At 39.1% G+C, this 22,725-nt stretch overlaps 1 protein-coding gene across 1 annotated transcript in view; it reads right to left on the bottom strand.

Moving 5' to 3' along the window:
- Nucleotides 1-22,725, bottom strand: part of FMN2 (formin 2) — a 410,148-nt gene that overhangs the window by 287,291 nt on the left and 100,132 nt on the right. Inside the window, exons 3-4 of the mRNA XM_064276718.1 lie at nucleotides 19,482-19,629; nucleotides 10,117-10,172 (exon numbers count right to left, since the gene is read on the bottom strand). Coding sequence (XP_064132788.1) covers nucleotides 10,117-10,172; nucleotides 19,482-19,629 — 204 coding nt within the window. The remainder of the gene's footprint in view (nucleotides 1-10,116; nucleotides 10,173-19,481; nucleotides 19,630-22,725) is intronic.

The following is a 22,725-nucleotide window of genomic DNA, read 5'->3' as shown; positions in this document are numbered from 1 at the left end:
TATATAGGAAAAGAAATTCAGATCTCAAATAGATACGATTACGCACAAAAATACAGTATAGTCCATTTCAAGTTTAAGTTGATAAAAGGAAATATTAGAACATACACTAAACGGCAAATAACTTATCTAAACCAAAAACCAAACCCACTGCCATCGAGTCAATTCCAACTCATAGCAACCCTATAGCACAGAGTAGAACTGCCCAATAGAGTTTCCAAGGAGCACCTGGTGGATTTGAACTGCTGACCTCTTGGTTAGCTGCGGGTTAGCTGACGTAGCACTTAACTACTCTGCCACCAGGGTTTCCATAACTTACCTAGGGCTTCTTAGAGGAGAATCCACTCTACAGAAAAGAAGACCTTCACACAGAGAGCTAAATTGACATTTCTGGAATCCATATAATGAAATATGTGATGGACTACTGAAATTATAATATTTTTGAACTAGAATAGACATGAAAAATCTCTTCCAATCCCTTGATTGCATACATCAGAAAAGCAAGGGAGAGGGTAAATTAAAAACCGTAATTGGCTACATTACTTTTAACGTCTCTGTATTGTAGGAGCTGGTAATTATTTGATTGACAGGAACATTAAAAACCACATTAGTAAATAACCACAGTAGAAGCAACAAAGAATACGACTGGAAAAGAAAGTCAGAAAAAAAAAAGAACTAAACAGTAAAGGGAAAGTACCCTTTTGGTTCCCTCTCATGTCTTCTGAACTGTCTCTCTAGTTATTTGACCCAGAGTTGTGTCAAGGTTCTGCACCATAATCTAAAACAATATATACCTTAATTGTCCCAAATAAAACAGTATTTTATTATAGTTTCATCTTCCATTAATGATCTATGGATGTAAAATGTCCTTCAGTTTTTTACCCCTTGACCATCTTCCCTGCTTTATCCCAACTATTATCTAACGTCATCAAACACTTCATAAAGAAAAATTCTTGGAGAGAATCAAAGGGAATAGATCAGGAATGTCAGAAGACAGAGCTGCCTTCTGATCCTACCATCTACTGGTGTTAAACTCCCAAACCAAACCCACTGCCGTCAAGTCAGTTCTGACTTCCAGTAACCCCTAATGCTCTCCTTACCGTCAAATACTATATAGCTTTCACCCCGGGCTTTATAGCGAATCCGGGACTATGAATCACTCCTCCCGTCTTAAAAGTTCTCTCCTCTCTTAGAATCTATGATTTTACACTTTTTCTCCTTTTTTTTTCTTTTCTTCTGTTCCCTTTGCTGGATTTTCTGGAGATGGGGCACCAAACTTGTAGCAACTCCCCAAGGCTTTGTCCTTGGCCCACTATCCTCTGTCCTAGGAGATCTCATCAAGTCTTACATCTTCCACTATCATCTCTACACTCATTATCTTCAAGCTTGTTTTTCCTCTCATCGGTGCTTCACTTTCACATCATGATTGCGTGGCCGTCGTTGCCAGTGATTATCCAACCTTCTCCTTCAATTTCAAACTCATCTTATCCTCCAATGAAATGTCACCTCCCTGCCTTGCAGTTTTCCCCAACTTCTTTGAACCATTCTTCTGATTCAGTGGCTCTCAAACCTAACGTGCACCAGAATCACCCACAGAGCTTGTTAAAACAGATTGCTGGACCCCACCCATAGAGTTTCCAATTCAGGAAGTCTGGAACAGGGCCTAGGAAGTTGCATTTCTAACCAGTTCTGAGGTGACGTTGATGCTGCTCGTCCTGAGACCACACTTTAAGAACCATTGTCTAATTTATACCCTTCACCTCGTTATCAAATACATTATTTCAATTTGTGAAAACTACTTTCCCTTTATCACATCAGCATTTTAATTGAGATTCTCTTCACCTCACCATTAGGTTACTTCGAGCATTTCACAGTTGGTCTCCCTTCCTGGGCTCTATTCTTCCTCTTTCAAAAATAATACATTCTTTTGTCATGTAATTGCTCCTTAAATACTAGTGTGGTATAGTGAATCACTTAATATGGTTCTTCTAGACATAGTCCTTGTAACTTCTACCAAATGGCTGGGTGGGACTATGCAAATGAGGTGTTTGTGGCCCACCAAGGGGATTGGATAGCTTGCTAATAATGTAAATTAGGTACATGGCACCACTGTGGGAGTGAGACCATGCAAATAAGGTGTATGGAACCCTAATGAGGTGATTGGACAGTTTTGCCATCCCATTAGGCTTAAAAGAGAGCAAATCCCAGAGTGAGGGGGACCTGACTACCACCAAGAAGAAGTGGTGGGAGTGGAATATGTCCTTTGGACCTGGGATCCCTGCACTGAGTCCCTCCTAGATCCAGGAGACAGAGAGAGAGAGAGAGAATGCTCTCTAACACTGAAGACAGCAAGAGGTGAGAAGCAGCATCAGAGAAACGGCAACAGCAGAGGCAGCAGAACCAGAAGACCAGCAGGAGGCTTGCTGGCAGAGTAGGGTGCCTCTGGGCAGTTGCTGGAGCTTAGCTTGCTGACCCACAGTGAGAGAACTGAGCGTCTTCGGTGGGGTGCCTCCAGCTAAAAGAGCTTTGTAACACTCCCGGAGCTGGGCAGAGGCTGAGGGGCGGGAGAGCGGTGTGCCTGAGGGCATGGCTGAGAAGAGGCTGTTCTAATCAAAGAATCGTATCCTGAGCATTCCTGAACCTGAATTGTAACCTGTTACTTCCCTAATAAACCCTGTAATCATGAGTATTGTCTGTGAGTTCTGTGTGGTCATTGCAAGGAATTATCAAACCCACCACAGAAGTAGAAAGTGCCATCGGAGGGACGGTTAGGGTCAGAATTGGTAAAAAGTTGTGGCAACAGACAGTATGTCTGACCTCTGCCTCACAGGAATCAGTCTTGGGCTGTTCATCTTGATTCTCCTTTCCCCTTGTGAAGTTAGAGGAGGTCCCCCATCATGCCATTTTTACAATCAGTTTACCATAGTAGTGAAACCCATGAGAGCTGGAATTTAACGGGACTGCCTTGTCTTTCTGGGTCTCACAAATTTTCTGCCTTTGACAGAGTGCAGTCTTACCGCTGTTCTATTGGTTTGTTTTAGTGGAAAGTATTTGAGTTTTCCTTCCCTGACGGGTTTCCACCTTCCACCAGTTCCAGCTTTCACAGGTTTTACTGTACTTTATTGCTCAAAAACTCATAGCGCTCTATTGCTGGGCATAAGACATTTTAAATATTCTACTTGGTTATATGCTTTTCAATCACCTCATACACATGCGAAAGCTGGATAGTGAATAAGGAAGACTGAAGAACTGATGCATTTGAATTATGACGTTGGCAAAGAATACTGAATATATTATGCACTGCCAGAAGAATGAACAGATCTGTTTTAGAAGAAGTACAGCCAGGATGCTCCTTAGAAGTGAGGATGATGAGACTTTGTCTCATGTACTTCGGACATGTCATCAGGAGGGACCAGTCTCTGGAGAAGGACATTGTGCTTGGTAAAGTAGAGGGTCAGCGATAAAGAGGAAGACGCTCATTGAGATGGACTGACACAGTGGCTGCAACAATGGGCTCAAACCTAGCAACGATTGTGAGGATGGCACAGGACCAAGCAGTGTTTCATTCTGTTGCACGCAGGGTCGTTATGAGTCGGAACCAACTCAACGGCACCTAACAACAACGGTTTGGTTTAAAAGGTCTTTAACAATCTGTACAATGTGGATACCTCCATTACCTACCCTGCCTACTGCATTAGGAGTATTGTGAGGAGTAAATAAGGTCATACGAAAGCAACTTTCAAAGTCACAGAGTACTGCTCAGATATAACGTCAACCACGATAATAAAATAGATAACATTTCGAATGCTTACTGTGTGCCAGGAGCTCTGCACAGCACTTTACACCAATTAATGCATTTAAAGCTCACAAAAACCCTACGAGACAAGAAGTATTACTGTCGCTTAAACTAAGGCACAGAGAGTAAAATACTTTCCCTAGGTTCCCCAGTTAAAAGTGAAATAACTGGAGTCGTTCATATGCAAACTGGTCTACAGCCCATATCTCAACCACTACGATATGAACAGAAGCTTACTTTCTACTGCTCTGCAATATACACCCTCTGCTGTAGCAAATGGGGTCTCCCACATATTTATTCATTCATAGAACATTTTCTGAGCTCCTAGAAAGTATTAAGTACTGTGTTATATACTGGAAGGACAAATAAGCAGCAGCAGCACAAGAGCCTTAAGGAGCTTAATTTTCTATGAGATACACATAATTCAACAATCATGGAAAAATATGATACAGTTAGAGGGACAAGAGCGGGGACATCGCAAGACTGAGGGCTCTCAGGGAAAGTGTGTAAGAGAAATTAAGGCTAAACATGAGTGTAGATTAAGAAATAGGAATTAAGTACATGAGAAAAAGGGAGTAGGAGTACAGAAGAAACAAACATAAAGACAGATATGAAGGATCTTAAAGCTTTCGGAAAACTAGGGCATGCGTTAAGGCTGGAACAAACCAAACACGTAGGTAGTGGTGGGTGATAAGACTAAAGGCGAAGGAAGGCAAGGGAAAGCTTGCATGTCAAACTCAGGAGCCTGACATTTTTTCTCAAAAGCTATGAGCCGGCATTGAATGAGTCTAAGCAGATATGAGACATGAGCAAATTTGGGTTTTAGAAAGATAACTCTGGAGGCATTGTGAAGGCGAGATTAGAAGGGATTAAGACTGGAAGTAGGGAGACCTGTTAGGATGCTCTTGCAGTAACCCAGATAAGACAAGCTAAGGCACTGGTGGTCTGGAGGCAGTAGAGGTCTAAAAAAAAAAAAGAGGTCTAGGAGGGAGAAAACACAGTGAGGTCTCTGTGGAAGGAGTGAACCCAGATGCCCCGCAATTCACTGGGACCACTGTGGCCCCCTCCCCCCACAATGGGTCATATTCCACTTTCAAACCTTTATTCTCTTCCCCAATCTGAAATGCCCACTTTTCTTCTCTCTACCTGCCCAAAAATCATCACTTCGATGATTTGATCTAAGTTTCACCTTTTCAAAGAAGCTGTCCTTAATTACAATCTTCCTGTTTTTTTAAGTTCTTACAACATACACTAAATATCTTGGCAGATTTACATTACATCTTGCAGAAAATGTCAGGTATACAGAAGAGATTTATTTCTTTAACTTGAAGGTCGGCTTCTTAATGCCCAGGATCTTTTCTCATAATTCTTAGTATTTCCACAAATACTTCACACAGAGTACGTCGACAGATGATCAAAAAAGGATAAACATCCTTTACAAGCAAAGAACTTGTTATCCCTTTATAATAACTGCTTCAACTGCTTGTCTTTCTCCATGGGTCATTAACAATACTGTATGGCACACACTAGTTTTACACCATCTAAAAAACTCAGCAGAGCAAAGATATAACTTTGTTTCACCTCCAAGCCCTGCCACCCCAGAGAAAAACAAAAACAACACATGACATCTAATTCTTACCTCATATCCTGAATCTCAAATTGTAACTGCTGGCCAGAGATTAACTGGTTTTCATTCTTAAAACTGATACAATATTTTTTTCTTTACTTCTAAAGCTAAACTGTTTAAGTTTTTCTCTGATCTTGACCCCCAAGTTTCTCTCTCTCTCCTGTAAACCCTAGTTTTCTTTCTCTGGCTTTTATTTTAGTTTTATACTTGTCTTGTTGATCGTTTCCTTGGTTCATAAATGACTTCCTAATTACCTTCGCACTACCTTTTGCCTTCCAGTTTAGAAGGAGCTCAAATTAAGCAATGTTTTTTCAACACTTCCACGTGCTCAATTAATCCAATCCAATTCTAATGGCTTCTCATTTTTATATTTCACCAGCATTAACTTTACTCCACACCTTACTTTTGACCTGACCGATACTTTTTTTACTCTTCAAATTTTTCTATGCCAAGACACTTATGAATAACCCTTCAAGCACCTTCAACTGGGCTATTGTACATTATTCATATCTATTTCTTTGATTTGTTCCTAAATAAAGATTTTTCTTAAACTAATAATAAACTGTACTGGGTGCCCATTGTACACAGAACACTATAACAGATGCCTTAAGGAAATTCAATGGAAAAAAATATTCAATTCTTCAAATAAGTCTGCAGTTGAATTGGGCATTGACGGTATCCGGTGGGACTGATCAGAGCAGGATCCTAAGAGAAGAGCCAAATTTCAAAGGGGGTCAGAACTGGACTGAGATAGGATTTTGCCAGTTACTGTAACCCTTAAGCATTTTCCTGACCCTTGAGAATTTGCTTGCATATAAACTATACAACATATGGGGAAAGCTAGTGCTAAAATTGTTTGATTTATTTCTATTATCTACTACTTTTTAACATAGCTAGTAACAATTGGTAACTATTGTAATGTGCAGAAACCCAATGTGTTCATCACCTGACATTATCATTCTTACCCAAAGGCCGAGTTTTTTAAATCACATTTTTATTCTATTTACCTTTCAAACAGTCCATTTACATTCAAAAGATATCAAGGGCTTTAGAAAAATGCTTCAAAACACAAATACTGTACATAATTCCAAGAGAAATTAAGTTAAAAACTGAGTGGCAACAAGGTAAAGCATGGTACCATATATCCATCTTTTAACTGAGGAGCAAATGTTGTTTTAGAAAAAATAGTTGATATTTGGCTATTTATATGCTATAGAGTGTGAACGAATTTACAGCTTGAATTGTATTTCAAATAACAAAGGACAAAAAAAAACCCTGAAAGATAGTCCTTTTCCAGTTTTATGAAATAATTCTTGAGACACAAAAGATTTTCAAAGCATATTACTTGACATTAAAATAATCAGGAATTGGGGCCTATTTTATAACTGGGTAATTCCATAAGGTCATCAAGAAAAGTACTCAAGGAGCAACTACTGTCCTTTCTTTTTGCATGCAAGCCCGTTCTATTTGCTTTAGGCATCAGACTCACTGGCAATACCACAGTCTCTGACTCCTCTTAGTAGAGAGGAGGCTTTATGAGTCTTTTTTTTTTTTTTTTTTTTAAGGATATTGAGCTCTCAGAAAATGCTATAGGGACAAAGTTAAAGTCAAAACTCATGCAATAAATTCCAGCGCCGTCAGATGGAGAGAACAGGTGCCTGAATATACATCTGAAGAAAAACTTAGAGGATGTTTTCCAATCCTGCGTCACAACTCAACTGAGCAGTCCTGGAGATTGCGCATTACAACCACGAAATAACACAGGCAGCTCCGATGGACCAGAAACCCTTTTCATGTTCATCACTCTTACAGAGCAAAAAAAAAACTGTGGCTTAAAACCTCTGTCTTCTGCAGTGGGAATTTAGAGAGATCTGGAACTGCCATCTAGTGACCAAGAAGAAGAAAGCAAGGCGCTTCACATGAAAAATAAAAATTGTAAGTTTTTTTTTTTCAAATAGTGAAAGACTTAAGTTAGTAAAATTGACACAAATTAGGACACAAAGTTATAGAAAAACTTCAAGATGCATGGTGACCGATCGGTCTTACTGTGATTTATCAAATGACATCTCCACCTCTAAAACATAATTTGACGTCTGACTCTTACAAATCTTACAGTTTAAATATAACAGAAAGATTTTTTAAATGAAGCTCTTATCTCAATCTATCTGATGACAAAGTCATCAGATGACATTACATTGTTAAAGGGTAATTACCCATATAAAGTATAACTTTTATCAGAGCGGAAAGAACATGAGCTATAAAATCAAACAGGCCTACACTCAAATCTTGGCTCTAATCTTTAGCAGTTTTGTGACTTTAGGCAAGTTACTTACCTCCTTTGAACATTTTTTTTTTTTTTAATCAGTTAAATGTGAATTACGATAGTTACTTTAAAGGATTACTGTAAGGATTACATAAAATGATACAGGCCAGGTACACAGTAGACTGAGAATTAATTCTGGTTCTTTACATCCCTTTTATGGCCAATGACTTCAAGTTCCTGTGAAAATACACATACCAGAGAAAACCAGATGCTATTGAGTCAACTTCCCGTCCATATCAGAGTAGAACTGTGCTCTACAGGGGATTCGGTGGTTGATTTTTTGGATTGTACCATTAAAAAAGCATGCTTCTTTTTGTCAGAGACGAGACCTACACCAAGCTGGAAGCACTTGGAAAAGCAAAATGGACTCAGCTGATGGCCACTTAATTAACCACATAATGATTAACCATGAGTGAATAAGATAAAGAAAGATAAAAATGGGTAAAAGAGAAATAATAAATTCAGCAATAATTAAGAAGAATAGTGTCTTAAAAATCTCCTCTCATTTTTTTTTACAGCTTTTTAATGTTTGAGGCATGGATAAATGATCTGAAATATTATATATGTATAAATCCTTATCTCCAGAACATATGTGACTCAATTCTTTGTTACATATGATAATGCCAAGGAGAGTTGGACATGAAGTGTTCTATAATGTCAACAGTGATAAAATATGTACATCGCTCTATGTATTGAAACTCTAGTGGTAATAATTAAAGATACACATTCATATGTGTAAAATTATAATTTCCTATTTTTCTCAAGCTATGAACCATGGTAAAACATACTGCAATAAGCTGAAAACTTTATGGAAGAGACTGGACAATTTAAAAATGCCTTGGTGGCACTGTGGTTAAGCACTCGTCTGCTAACTAAAAGATCGGCAGTTTAAACCCACCAGTCACTCCGTGGAAGAAAGCTATGGCAGTCACCTTCCATAAAGATTACAGCCGTGGAAACTCCATGGAGCAGTTCTACTCTGTCCTACAGGGTATGAGTCCGAACTGACTGGACGTCAACAGGTTTAGTTTTGGTATCCTTAAGAGGAGCTTTACTCTTACAAAAATGGCCAATCTACCTGTACTTTTGAAAAGCACTAACCATTGCCATCGAGTCAATTCTGACTGATAGCAACCCTATAGGACAAAATAAAACTGCCCCACAGAATTTCCAAGGAGCAGCTGTTGGATTCAAACTGCCAACCTGTTACTTAGCAGCCTGAGCTCTTAACCACTTTCCCATCCCAAAACCAAACCAAACCCATTGCCATCGAGTCAATTCTGACTCATAGCAACCCAACAGGACAGCGTAGAACTGCCCCCATAGAGTTTCCAAGGTGTGCCTGATGGATTCAAACTTTCCACCTTTTGGTTAGCAGCTGTAGCTCTTAACCACTACACAACCAGGGTTTTCCTGAAAGCACTAGTAAAATGAAAATCTCCATGTTATACTCCCATTTCTCCTCCAGGGGGAGCACAACCTTCATGAATGATGCAGGGTTTCCTATTTTCAATGGGAAGTTAGTTATTTTAAGCTTAGACGAGTTCTCAAAGATCATCCAATTCCTTTCTTTCACTATGTCCCAGATGGGCTAAGGATGTTGTCACACACTAATCAGAAACAGACCCGTGCCTAGAACCCAGTCAGGCATCTTCTTGGTTCTACTACTCATCTTGCTGGAGATGCTAACACTAAGTTATCTTCAAAAGCAAAGTTGGGCAAAAATATAAATAAAAACAAACAGTTTTACATCCAAAACAGAAATTGCTATGCACATTACTATTCTATACTAGTGTAACTAGTCTCCTTTTTTGCAGTTTTTTGTTTGTTTGTTTGTTTAATAGCAAATTCATTTTGGTACAACAGAAAAAGACACAAAATTTGGCTTCTTTGATTAACAGAAAAGAAACAGTTCCATAGAAATTAAACAGACACTAGCTGTGTTTCTTCCACCAAACAACAACTTAAGAACCATAATATTTGATTTCAGAAAGCTCTGACACTTTTTTTTTTTTTTTAAATCACATCCGTGATTATTCAGCCAGACGCATCTCTGCACACCATCTCCTGGAGTGGCCCCCTGTCCTGCCACAGCCAGCTGTGTTCCAGGTTCCACTCATTGGCTGGACATAGAACGCTGCAGCCTGTAAAGCTTCTAAAAGCCTGTAGTCAGTTCTACTTCAAGGCTCATTTTCTTTGCAAAGTATAAAGAAAGAAAACATCTCCCTCCGCTTCACTGGGCTCCCCTGCAGGCTGAGGGGAACACAGGCAGCCTAGCTAGCTGGGCAGATGGGAAGATCAATCACAGAGTGGGCCACAACTTTAAGACAAGTAAGGGAGATAGGATTAGACATCCTAATGAGATCTTCTTACCTGCTGGGCAGCATCTGAACATGTTTCTGGAGGTTCCAAAACAGCAGGTTGAGATTCTGGATCAGAAAGGAAGCAGACAGTCAATACCTAAAAAATAAATTTTCTCATTTCCTCAATCAGAAAACAAAGCTTTCACTAAAGTATATCTTTAACTGTAAGTACCAAAAATAGCCAGCGTATCTTCCAATTATACTACTGGAGTGTGAGAATATGACTACTTTTCAGTATATATATAAGACACATGACTAACAATCATGCCATTAGTTACTTTTTAAAATTAGAGCAGTCTTACGCCCTTCTTCACACATTGAACATAACTGCACTTGTCAATTGCTAGTCTCTATATCGTGCCAGGAAGTACTTGCTAAGATTTCCACTTTGTATATAATTCTCTTCGCTAAGGTCTGTATCATGATAGAAGCTGACTCACCAGTTTTGAAGGATAGGATCTAGAAAGACTTATCTAATTATTGACAAGTCACCACCTGATTTCAATAACAGATACTGTACTCTCTTCACCAGATGCCCCTGAGTAATAAGGGATTCTGGAGGAATTTTGCTCCTTCAGAAGTCCTGTCATTTGAGAATCTATGAGATTGCAAATTCATCACGTTAGTGAACCTAAGGGACAACTGAGTCCAGAATTTTTTTTTTTTTTTTTTTTAAGCTTGGGGACACTTTGTTCTAAGTAAAGCTTACAGGAAAGTTTAAAAACATAAAAATAAAAATGGCAGGGGCTTCAGGAATCCCTAGGGCTCCACAGAGCAGAATCTGAAAACCAGTCAACTAGTCTGCCCTCCGCATTTCACAGATGAGAAATCCAAGGCCTGTAACACGAGCAGTTAGTGGCAAGCTGCAGACTAGAATTTGTCCCCTGACTGTCATGTTGCTTCCTCTCTGTCTGGTAAACAGACCAGATAACATAGCAGTCACTCCTCATGATAATTTATACATTCCCAATTGGGCAGTGTTTTAACTGATCTATGTAACAAAGCTATAGAAGAAAAAAAGGCATGTATCATTTAAATTGCATAACATATTTTGAGCAAGTGAAAGTCTTCATTTCACTTAAAGTCCCAGTCTTTACAGTGGTCCACAGGCCTTGTTTCATCCGCCCCACGCTCCCTAACCTCTCTGACCATCTCCTCCTCCCCCTGTTGCTGACTCTGCTCCAGCCACACTGGCCTTGCTGTCCCTAAAACATGCCAGCAATGCTCCATCCTCAGGACCTTTGCAGTGGCTGTTCCCTTTGCCCAGAACTCTCACTCTTCTGCCCTGTATCTGCAGGGTCCCACTCCTCTCTGTTCCAGAGCTCTGCTCAAGCCTCCTTGGCCACTCAATTTAAATAACAACCCCACCCACTCCCCACCCATTGCCCTGGAGCCAATTCCAACTCACAGCGACCCTACAAGACAGAGTAGAACTGCCCCATAGGGTTTCCAAGGGACCCTGGTGGATTCGAACTGCCAATCTTCTGGTTAGCAGCCGTAGCTCTTAACCAGGGTTTCCCCCCGAGTCCATAAAAAAAAAAAAATAGCACTCCTTAATTCTCTTCCCTTACTTTCTTCATAACGTGGATCATCACCAGACATATAATTCACTTGTTTGTCTGCTTATTTATAAACCCCATCAAAATATAAGCTCCATGAAGGCAGGGACTTTTTTTTTTTTTTTTCCACTACTGAATCTGCAGCACCTAGAATAGTGAAAAGATACAATGTGTGCTAAAATATGGATTAATTGTAGGAATGTGTGAAGAACAAATGAAAGATGAAAGAAAAGAATAATTAAACCATGAAAGCAGGTGCCACCATACAGGGTAGGAACCTTGGACAGGGAAAGAAGGGAAAGTAATCACCCTTCATACAAACTCCAGCGGCACTTATGACAAACACCTTTCTTCATAGAGATCCAGAAGCACCTTCCGGCATTGCCTTCTACCCCAGCACTGGGACTGGCCGACTAAAATAAAAAAACAAGCCAGGTGCCATTGAGCCGATTCCGACTCATGGTGACCCTATGTGTTACAGAGTAAAACTGTGCTCATAGGGTTTTCAATGCTGATTTTTCAGAAGCAGATTGCCAGGCCTTTTCTTCTCAGGCACCTCCGGGTGGACTTGAACCGCCAACAGTTTGCACCACTGAGGAATTCCAGGACTGACAGGCCTCTTAAATATTAATCAACTAGGATGGTGGTTTTTAAAGGGAACCCAGGGACAGTACGCTCAAGGGTACATTTAAAACTCCCATCTCCTTCACTCGTCTCTTTAGAATTTAAAAAAAAAAAAAAAATTATTGTGAAGCAAAGGAGAAAGAACATTCCTGACAAAACTTTAAATGTTCTGCTTCTTTAGGTTACCTCATATAATTTTGAGCATAATCTTAAATTCTGGGTTCCCTATAATTCCAAATATGTTTCAGAAACTATCTCTTTACCCCCCCCCCCCAAATGCGCCTATTGCTTATAAAACAAAACACACTTGGATGAGTTTTATGTTTGTGGAGAGAGGGCAATAAGACAATGAGCAGGATATGCTTCTCTGCAGAGAATGGAAAATAGATTACCTTTTTGAAATACATAAAATATGCCTTTTAAAAACGGATTAAGCAGCCTCTAAAGAGTTTTACATTTTTAGTAAATTGCACTTATATAAAATTATTACGTCACAGCTTCCTTTTTTGTGGTATGAATTTATTTGATTGAAATCCAATCAATTTCATTGAAAGATAATTCATTAAAATTTCATTTAAATAGTGTAACTTATGATTGTCTGCTTAATAAGTGATAGATGTTTTTAATTCTGGTATACCATGTCCTTCAACAAATGGGAAAAAAAAAAAAAACAAACCCATTGCCTTCGAGTTAATTCCTACTCATAGCAACCCTACAGGACAGAGTAGAACTGCCCCATAGGGTTTCCAAGGCTGTAAATCTTTACAGAAGCAGACTGCCACATCTTTCTCCCGCAGAGCAGCTGGTGAGTTAGAACTGGGGACATTTTGGTTAGCAGCCAAATGCTTTAACCACTGTACCACCAGGGCTCCTTCTTAACAAATGAAGACGGGGTTAAACAAAACTGATCATTTGATTATGTAATAGTATGGATCAGCCCCTTATTGTCTACAAAGGGTATCTACACTCCAGGCTTTAGCTAGCGTATGTAAGGAAAAACTGCTAGCCAATTTTACCAAAAGGATGAGAAAATGGAGAATTACCTACCATTGGAGACACAATTCTAGTACATTTATCCCTGGATCAAATGAGAAGCTTAGAGAAATAGAATGCTATCAGCCTTTCCTTGGTCTGTATTACCTCGGCTGCAGGTGTGTTAAGGCTGTTAGACAAAACCTGGAAATGAGTTGCCGATAATGTATTTCCATCGTCTCACACAGAATCTGTTTTATTAAGAACCATCAGACACATTTCTTTTTTATACTAGAGGCCAGAAAAGCTATGTTTCTCTGAGTGACTACATTTAATCTTATGGACTATTTTAATCTTATTTGTAATCTCATATCCCATAAAATAGATAACTGCTCATATTTCCCTTTCTGCTTTGAACCTCAAACAGTAACTTCACAGTTACCCTTAAAAACTCTGCAGGCCCCTCTGAAATACATTTCAGTGTACTAGCTCATCTCCAGTTTCATTTTACTCTTACGTACCTTTCCATTTAATCTATTGCCCTGTAATCCTTTTGCGCACCTTAGATATCGATAAGCTGTTCAAATCTTTTTTGGAACAAAGCTGAGCTGCAAACTATGAAGTCACTATACAATGTATAGTAATCAGTTGTTAAGTGCATTGCAAATTATTTATTTCTATCAATGATTATATTATCAAAGTTTGCAATTGAAATACTTAAAAAAAAAAAAAAAAACAAAACCCTAGTTAAGGTTTCCCCTGTAATATCATCATTCTCAGTCATATAACTGAATGCCAGACTAGGAGAGAGATGGTGTGGTTCGCTGGGAATGAGATCACCTCACAGAAGTGTCTTTCCCAAATGAATGTCATGGAGTCATAGCAGGAAAAGTTAGGAAATACCATTAGATCACTTGGATGAAAAAAAATGCTATATAGATGTTGAGATTTATAACAGATCTATTGAAAAAATACAAGTTGCTATGTTAAATTATTTTCTACTTACCTTCAGCATCTTCTGCAAGAATGCATGTTTTAAAAAGTAGACAAACCATTGCATTAAAATGTACTTGCTCCAGCACTTTGCAAACCACATCAAATAATGAAGGAAACCAAAACTACACTGCAAACTTCCTGTATCGATTCCAACTATCACCTTTCACCAAACTAAAATTCAGATTATTACCAATTCACTCTGAGTGAAGTGCTCCTCGGTATACAAAATTAAATAACAAAATGCAAGTAATAGAAAAAACATAAAAGTAACATCTTCAAATTTTCATCATTTTTTAAAGAACCCAAAAATTTTGTAGCATGTTTCTTTTAGAAAATTGAAGAAGACAGATACAATGAGGAAGAAAAAACATGAGAATATCACACTAATCAATGACATCAAAGACAGGATATAAACAACTGTTAAAAGGGATACCAATGAAACTGATTAATTCTATTATAGCTGCACCTGGATATTTCTTACCAATAAGTAATTTTTACCATAAACAAAGAGAAGAGTATATATTATATAATGAGATCAGTAGTTGTGCACTTTTCCTTTTAAAACTAAATGTACTTTTTATTTGCTTGCTGTATTCGAAGGTAAGATCATGTACGAACCCCTTCATTTCCTAAAGATCTCTGCATGAAGGAACTTTACTGGGACTTGATCCACTGCACTTTGTGTTATGCTAACCCCTAAATGGAACAACATTTCTCTCATCCTATCCCTCATTTGTTGTCATTTCAGGAAGTACATCCACCTAGCGAACACTAAGTTGTGAGCAGGACATAGAAGGCTGGGTGTGGGCCCTTATGTCTGACAATGGCCCAGGGTGTCAGAGATTTTATTCCAGGCCTCTGCATGAAGTTCAGCAAGACGAGCCTTGTGTTCACAGCCTCCTGTTTTTATCCCAGTTGTTGGAGGTTCTTGATGACACAGATTCTGTACGACAAAGATAAAGTGCTGTCCTGGAATCAGACATGGAGGTCATCGCCATACTGAAGTCTTCCACATAAAGCGACGCTAATTTCACGCTATCTTCCCAGACAATCACACATAATACTTTAAGATGACAAAAGGCACAAAGAGAGAAGAGAACCAGAAAGAAAAATTTTAAAGAAAAATAATGCATCCCTCCAAAGACTGAAATGAAACCAGGACATTGTGAGCATGAGATTCCCCTTGTAGTACTTTGTACAGAAGACTGGAATAAAATCTTTTTGACACCATGAGCCATTGTTGGTTCTTAAAGGGAACTCATGAAGAAGATAACCACATGTAATAACAATAATAATGACAATAACTGCACACATGTATACCTTAATGCATGCATTAACTCATGTGATATTCAAAATAATCCTACGCTGTAGATGCTATTCTCGTCATGATTTTAACAGAAGAGGAAACTGAGGTACAGTGGTTAGGAAACTTGCCTAAGGTACTTAAGTTGATAACTAAGAAGTGGCAGAGCCCAGGCTCCGTGCTCTTACCTCATATTATTCTCTTTTACCACAAGTCCAAATTAAGCATCTATCTAATGACTATCTTTCCCTCTATGAGCCAATGAAAGGGAAACAAATCAAAATTCGAACTCTAATACCTATGCTACCATTTAGGGATATTTATGAATTTATGGAAACCCTGGTGGCGTAGTGGTTAAGTGCTATAGCTGCTAACCAAAGGGTTGGCAGTTCGAATCTGCCAGGTGCTCCTTAGAAACTCTATGGGGCAGTTTTACTCTGTAGTCTAGGGTCACTATGAGTTGGAATTGACTCGACAGCACTGGGTTTGGTTTTTTTTTTTCTTTTTGGTTATGAATTTATGAAATCTTGAAGACTAAGGTGTGCCTGACCCAAGCCATGGTATTTTCAATCACCTCATATGCACATGAAAGCTGGACAATGAATATAGAAGACCTAAGAAGAATTGACGCCTTTGAATTGTGGTGTTGGTGAAGGATATTGAATATACCATGGACTGCTAAAAGAATGAACAAAGCTACCTTGGAAGAAGTACAACCAGAATGCTCCTTAAAAGCAAGCATGGCAAGATTGCATCTTAAACACTTTGGACATGTTGTCAGGAGGGATCAGTCCCTGGAGAAGGACATCATGCTTGGTAAAGTACAGGGTCAGCAGAAAAGAGGAAGATCCTCAAAGAGATGGATTGACACAGTAGCTGCAACAATGAGCTCAAGCATAACAACAATTGCAAGGATGGCACAGGACTGGGCAGTGCTTCATTCTGTGGTACACAGGGTCATTATGAGTCGAAACCAACTCAACGGCATCTAACAACAACAACAACATGAATTGTAATGATGCTCTTCTATTTATTCTTCATTTATGGATCAAAATTCAGTATTCCTGGTCAGTCCATCTAAGGGAAGTCAGAAATTTATTATGCCAAAAAGAGGAAAAACTGAAGGATAAAACAACCAAATTCCATAAAACCTTGTTACAGAAATCTAATTCTCTATTCTCTATGACAAATATAAAGTGCCCTCCTAGAATCAGGCTTGGAGATCATCACCCTATTGAACTCTTCCAAATAAAGTTGATGAGAATCTCACAATGTCTTCCTTGACAATAACAAAAAATACTTTAAGATGACAAAAGTACCAAAGAGCACCAATAAGAAAAATTTTAAAGGGGGAAAAAAAAAAGATTACATGTGAACCTCGGACAATTAAAAAAAAAAGACTACTTCAAACGGATTTTTGTAGCTTGCATCTCCCCATTAATCTCTGAAGGTAAAGAAAAGGATTTAAAAAAGCACAAATGAAAGCAGTAAGTGAAGAGATTCAGAGAAGAAGTAAGGCAGCAGTCACTTCTTTGAAGGTAACAGACAGACATGTCCCTTCAGTGTTTTCTTAGCCAAGAGAGAATGGGAAGCTTAACCTCCTGGTTGTGGTTAAAAATGGATGCCTGGAGGCAGTGGTTCTCAAACTTTAGTATACACAAATAATAACTGGAGAATGCCAGTATTCCATTCCCCAATTTAGAGACCATCTCAAGAATAGATTTGATGCACTGAACACTAATGACCAAAGGCCTGACAAGTTGTGGGATGACATCAAGGACATAATACATGAAGAAAGTAAGAGATCATTAAAAAGACAGGAAAGAAAAAAAAAGACAAAAACAGATGTCAGAAAAGACTCCGAAACTTGCTTTTCAACGTAAAGTAGCTAAAGCAAATGGAGGAAATGATGAAGTGAAAAAACTGAACAGAAGATTTCAAAGGGCAGCTCGAGAAGACAAAGTAAAGTATTGTAATGACATGTGCAAAGACCTGGAGTTAGAAAACCAAAAGCGAAGAACACAGTTGGCATTTCTCAAGCTGAAAGAACTGAAGAAAAAATTCAAGCCTCAAGTTGCAATACTGGAGAATCCTATAGGCAAAATAGTGAATGAAGCAGGAAGCATCAAAAGAAGATAGAAAGAATACAGAGTCACTGTACCAAAAAGTACTGGTCGACATTCAATCATTTCAGGAGGTAGCATAAGATCAAGAACCCATGGTACTGAAGGAAGAAGTCTAAACTGCACCGGAGACACTAGTGAAAAACAAGGCTCCAGAAACTGATGGAATAGGAACTGAGATGCTCTAACAAAGGGATGCAGTATTGGAAGCTCTTACTCATCTATGCCAAGAAATTTGGAAGACAGCCACCTGGTCAACCGACTGGAAGCGAGCCATACTGTGACCATTCCAAAGAAAGGTAATCTAATAGAATGCGGAACTGATTGAACAATATCATTAATATCACTCGCAAGAAAAATTTTGCCAAAGATCATTCAAAAGCAGATGCAGCAGTACAGTGAAAGGGAACTGCCAGAAACTCAAGCTGGATTCAGAGGAGGATAGGGACAAGGGACATCATTGCTGCTGTCAGATGGATTCTAGCTGAAGGCAGAGAATACCAGAAAAATGTTTACCTGTGTTTTAATGATTATGCCAAGGCATTCGACTGTGTGGATCATAACAAATTATGGATAACATTGTGAAGAATGAGAACTCCAGAACACTTAATTATGCTCATGAGGAATCTGTCCATAGATCAAGAGGCAGTCGTTTGAACAGAACAAGGGGATACTGTGTGGTTTAAAGTCAGGAAAGGTGTGTGCTAAGGTTGTATCCTTTCACCATACCTGTTCAATCTGTATTCTGAGCAGATAATCCAAGAGCCTGGACTGTATGAAGAAGAACGGGGCATCAGGATTGGAGGAAGACTCATTAAAAACCTTCATTATGCAGATGACACAACCTTGCTTGCTGAAAGTGAAGAGGACTTGAAACACTTACTGATGAAGATCAAAGATAGCCTTCAGTATGGATTACATCTCAACATGAAACAAAAATTCTCACAACTGGACCAATAAGCAACACCATGATAAATGAAGATTGAAGTCAAGGATTTCATTTTACTTGGATCCACAATCCATGCCCATGGAAGCAGCAGTCAAGAAATCAAAGGATACATTGCATTGAGCAAAGGTCCTGAGAAAGACTTCTTTAAAGTGCTAAAAAGCAAAGATGTCACTTTAAGGACTAAGGTACGCCTGACCCCAGCCATGGTGTTTTCAATCACCTCATATGCATGTGAAAGCTGGACGATGAATAAAGAACACTGAAGAAGAATTGACACCTTTGAATTATGGTGTTAGTGAAGAATACTGAATATACCATGGACTTCCAGAAGAACAAACAAATCTGTCTTGGAGAAGTACAGCCAGAATGCTCCTTAGAAGCAAGGATGGTGAGACTTTGTCTCACATACTTTAGATATGTTATCAGGAGGGTCCAATCCCTGGAGAAGGGCATCATTCTTGGTACAGGGTCAGTGAAAAAGAGGAAGACCCTCAATGAAATGGACTGACACAGTGTCTACAACAACGGGCTCAAACACAGAAAAGATTGCAAGGATGGCGCATGACTGGGCAATGTTTCGTTCTGTTGTACACAGTGTCACTATGAGTCGGAGCCAACTAGATGGCTCCTAACAACATTATTCTCCAAAATTCTAACTCAGTAGCTTTAGAGGTGGGACAAAAGAATCTTCCATTTAACAACCCTCCCAGTGATTTTAATCGAGTTACTTGCAGATTATGCTCTAAGAAATACTTCAGGAGGGAAACACAGATTCATTGCCCAGTAACCACTACAAAGATATTTTATGCTAACACAGTTTCAGAACATTCACGGTTTCTGGTCTCCTACCTGTTTCAGCATCCTTGGGTCTGTGGTCTTCATCGGGAGGTTTAGATGGAGGCCAAACAGATGGGGTTCTCCTGGGAAACTGCCCTTCTGCGTAATCCAGTGAGTGTGTAGGTTGACTAACTGCAGCCCAGGTGTAAAGTTGATCTTGCTATATTTAAAAATAAAAATTTTTTTAAATCTATTAATTCAATCATAAAAAAACACAGCATTCTTTGTCGATATAGCATCATTTCCGTGTAATTCATGTAAATGTATATACACATAAAAATAAAAAACAATTTTATTACTATTCAATGTAGATTCATGACATAAACATTGTTCTTCCACAGTCACTTCACTTTTACAACCACAGTTGTCACAACTTCTCTTCTATGGTAAAATCAAAGCCTTGTTCTTTGGAAGTAGTAGGTAGGCCTGCAGGGCATTATGAGAGAAAAGCCAGACGCTCAATCTGAGAACTCCTTGAACTAGAACCTTTAATACACTTGGAAATGATGTCCCTTTAAAAGTTGTTTATCCACTTATCCAAGGACAGGCTGTACTTGGGCACTGCTGGACAATAATAGCTTCCTTGCCCTCCACAACAAAAGGCCCAGGAAACAAACTTATCTTGGGTACAGGTTAAGAACTGTTTTGAGAGAAACGCCATGAAAAAGTCAATGAGCCTGCCAAGAGTAAAAGAACTGGACAGGGATCTTTTGGCAAAGAAAGGCCTTCCCAGCTGCAGACCAACATCATCTGGACAGAGTAAGAAGGTCGTAACTACACCTGGTGCCAGGAGGAAAACTGGGGATTTCACAGAGTGCACCAGGGTAAATCCTACAATCCCTGGCAAAACTGCTCATTAGGATTTCAGAGTAACAATGTGTTTAACCATTTTAAGATACATCAGCTCAATACATGCATGCCCAATGTTTCCTTTGTGGCATTTTCCTTCCTTCCTTACAGGTATGTTTCCCGATACCTTTTGATTAACATCAACTAAAATAAAGAGAATGACAATAGAGTAAAGGTGGAGTGCAAATTAAAAAAAAAAAAAAAAATTGTAATCACCATGTTAACCCTGGTGGCTCAACGTTTAAGCGCTCAGCTGTGAACCAAAAATTGAATTCATCAGCGGCTCCATGGGAGAAAAGACCTGGTGATCTGCTCCCATAAAGATTACAGCCTAGGACCCATAAGTATGTTAAAAAAAAAAAAAAAAAAAAGGCGGGTTTCTCCTTGCCTGTTGCCAATAGACACAGAATCCTGCCTCCAGAAAGCCATTGTGTCTGAATTCTCTGAATTTTTCATGCAAAGTTTAGTCAAGTACCTAACCAGGTACCAAGCTGGAAATTCCCTGAGCGTGCTTATATGGACTACTTTGTGCATACTAATGGTTGTGTTTTTAATAAATAACCATATGTTTGGCAGAATTTCCTTTGAGATCTGCTTTCATTAAAATCCAGGAAATTGGAAGGCTGTCAGGGAGTAGCTAAGTCTCACCCATTCAAGAGTTGTGCATGACCAAACTGATTTAGCTCAGTTCTTAACAGGGGACCTGACTATTCCTCTGTCTCAAGAAAAGCATCAAAATGCAACCCCCTTTCCCCACCACCCCTTCCTCAAATTAGTGATCAGGATACCTATTTAGGAACTCACCTACACCACACAGTCCCAGAATATCCCTTCCCAAAACAACTTAAATCTTTGCAGTCATTGGTCTCACATCAGTTTCCAGCATAGCAGAATCAAATGGATGTGCCCACAATAACATGCTTCATCAAGGTCACACAGAGTTGGCCAAAATGCTATTGTAACAGAACGAGCAAGAGCTTGAGCCCTGGAACTAGACAGACCTGGGGTCGCATCTCAGCACTGGTGAGCTGAAAAAGTTCACTTAAAAATTCCTAAGCATCAGTTCCTTGTGTGTAAAATGTTGACAGAACCATGAAGGGCTATTAAAACGAGATGATATACATAAAATTCTGTTACGGATTGAAGTGTGGCCCTCAGATATGTGTATCAACTTGGCTAGGCTACGATCACCAGTATTGTGTGAGTATCTACCATTTTGTCATCTGATGTGATTTTCCTGTGTATTGTAAATCTAACCTCTGTGATGTTAATGAGGCAGGGTTAGAGGTAGTTATGTTAATGAGATAGAACTCAATCTATAAGATTAGGTAGTATCTTGAGTCAATCTCTTTTGAGATACAGAAGAGGGGAGCAAGCAGAGAGATGGGGGACCTCCTATGACAAAAATGAAGAACCAAGGGTCCTTTGGACCACGGGTCACTGCACTGAGAAGCTCCTAGACCAGGGAAGATTGATGACAAGGACCTTCACCCAGAACCAACAGAGAGAGAGAGCCCTCCACTGGAACTGGCACCCTGAATTTGGACCTCTAGCCTCCTAGACTGTAAGAGAATAAAGTATTGTTTACTAAAGCCATCCACTTATATTTATGTTATAGCAGCACTGGATAACTAAGACAAATGCTTAGCACAAAGGTTGGCCTGGGGGGCTGCAGTGACTGAGGGACTCCACACCAGGCATCACGACCAATGACAAAGGAACTATTGCATAGACAGCTTCATCATCCTAACACACCCATTCAGCCATGGGCATTGATTGCTCCATATACAAGAGGCAGCACCTATATCCTAGGGGAATATACTGTTTGACTTGGTTTCATCATTTACCAAAATGTAAAATGTACTAAAAACATGCTACAAAATCTCATACAAACCACAACTTTTTGGGTCAGCTTTTTAGTCTTTCAGCCACACAATTAGGATTATACTATCAAACAGTGCTATCAAGATAAATCTCAAAACCTCTCATTCATCACCTAGCTCTCCTAGCAGAAAATACATAAAACACATATTTCTTTCCTGACTCCTCAACGTCTACAGAATAAAATCTCAACACTTCAACCTGACTATCACTTGAAATGTTCTACAGTCGTCCCATCCATTCACTCAAATACACCTCTAGATGTTTCCTAAGCTGAATGATAATGAAAATACAACATACCATATTTTTTAGGATGCAGCAGTCATGTATAAAGAGAAAATTTTATGCTTAAATGCATATATTAAAAAAAGAAAGGCTACAAGTCAATAAATTGAATATTTATCTCAAGAATTTAGGGGAAATAATGTCAACTACAACCAAAAAATATGTGTGTAGTTACATAAATATGTACATAGGTATGTTGTTGTTGTTAGGTGCCGTCGAGTCGGTTCCAACTCATAGCGAC

This window comes from Loxodonta africana, chromosome 25, assembly GCF_030014295.1.
Source record: "Loxodonta africana isolate mLoxAfr1 chromosome 25, mLoxAfr1.hap2, whole genome shotgun sequence".
NCBI classification, from domain to species: Eukaryota; Metazoa; Chordata; class Mammalia; order Proboscidea; family Elephantidae; genus Loxodonta; species Loxodonta africana.
The sequence above is the reverse complement of the archived record's forward strand: the minus strand, read 5'-3'. Positions and strand labels throughout refer to the sequence as shown.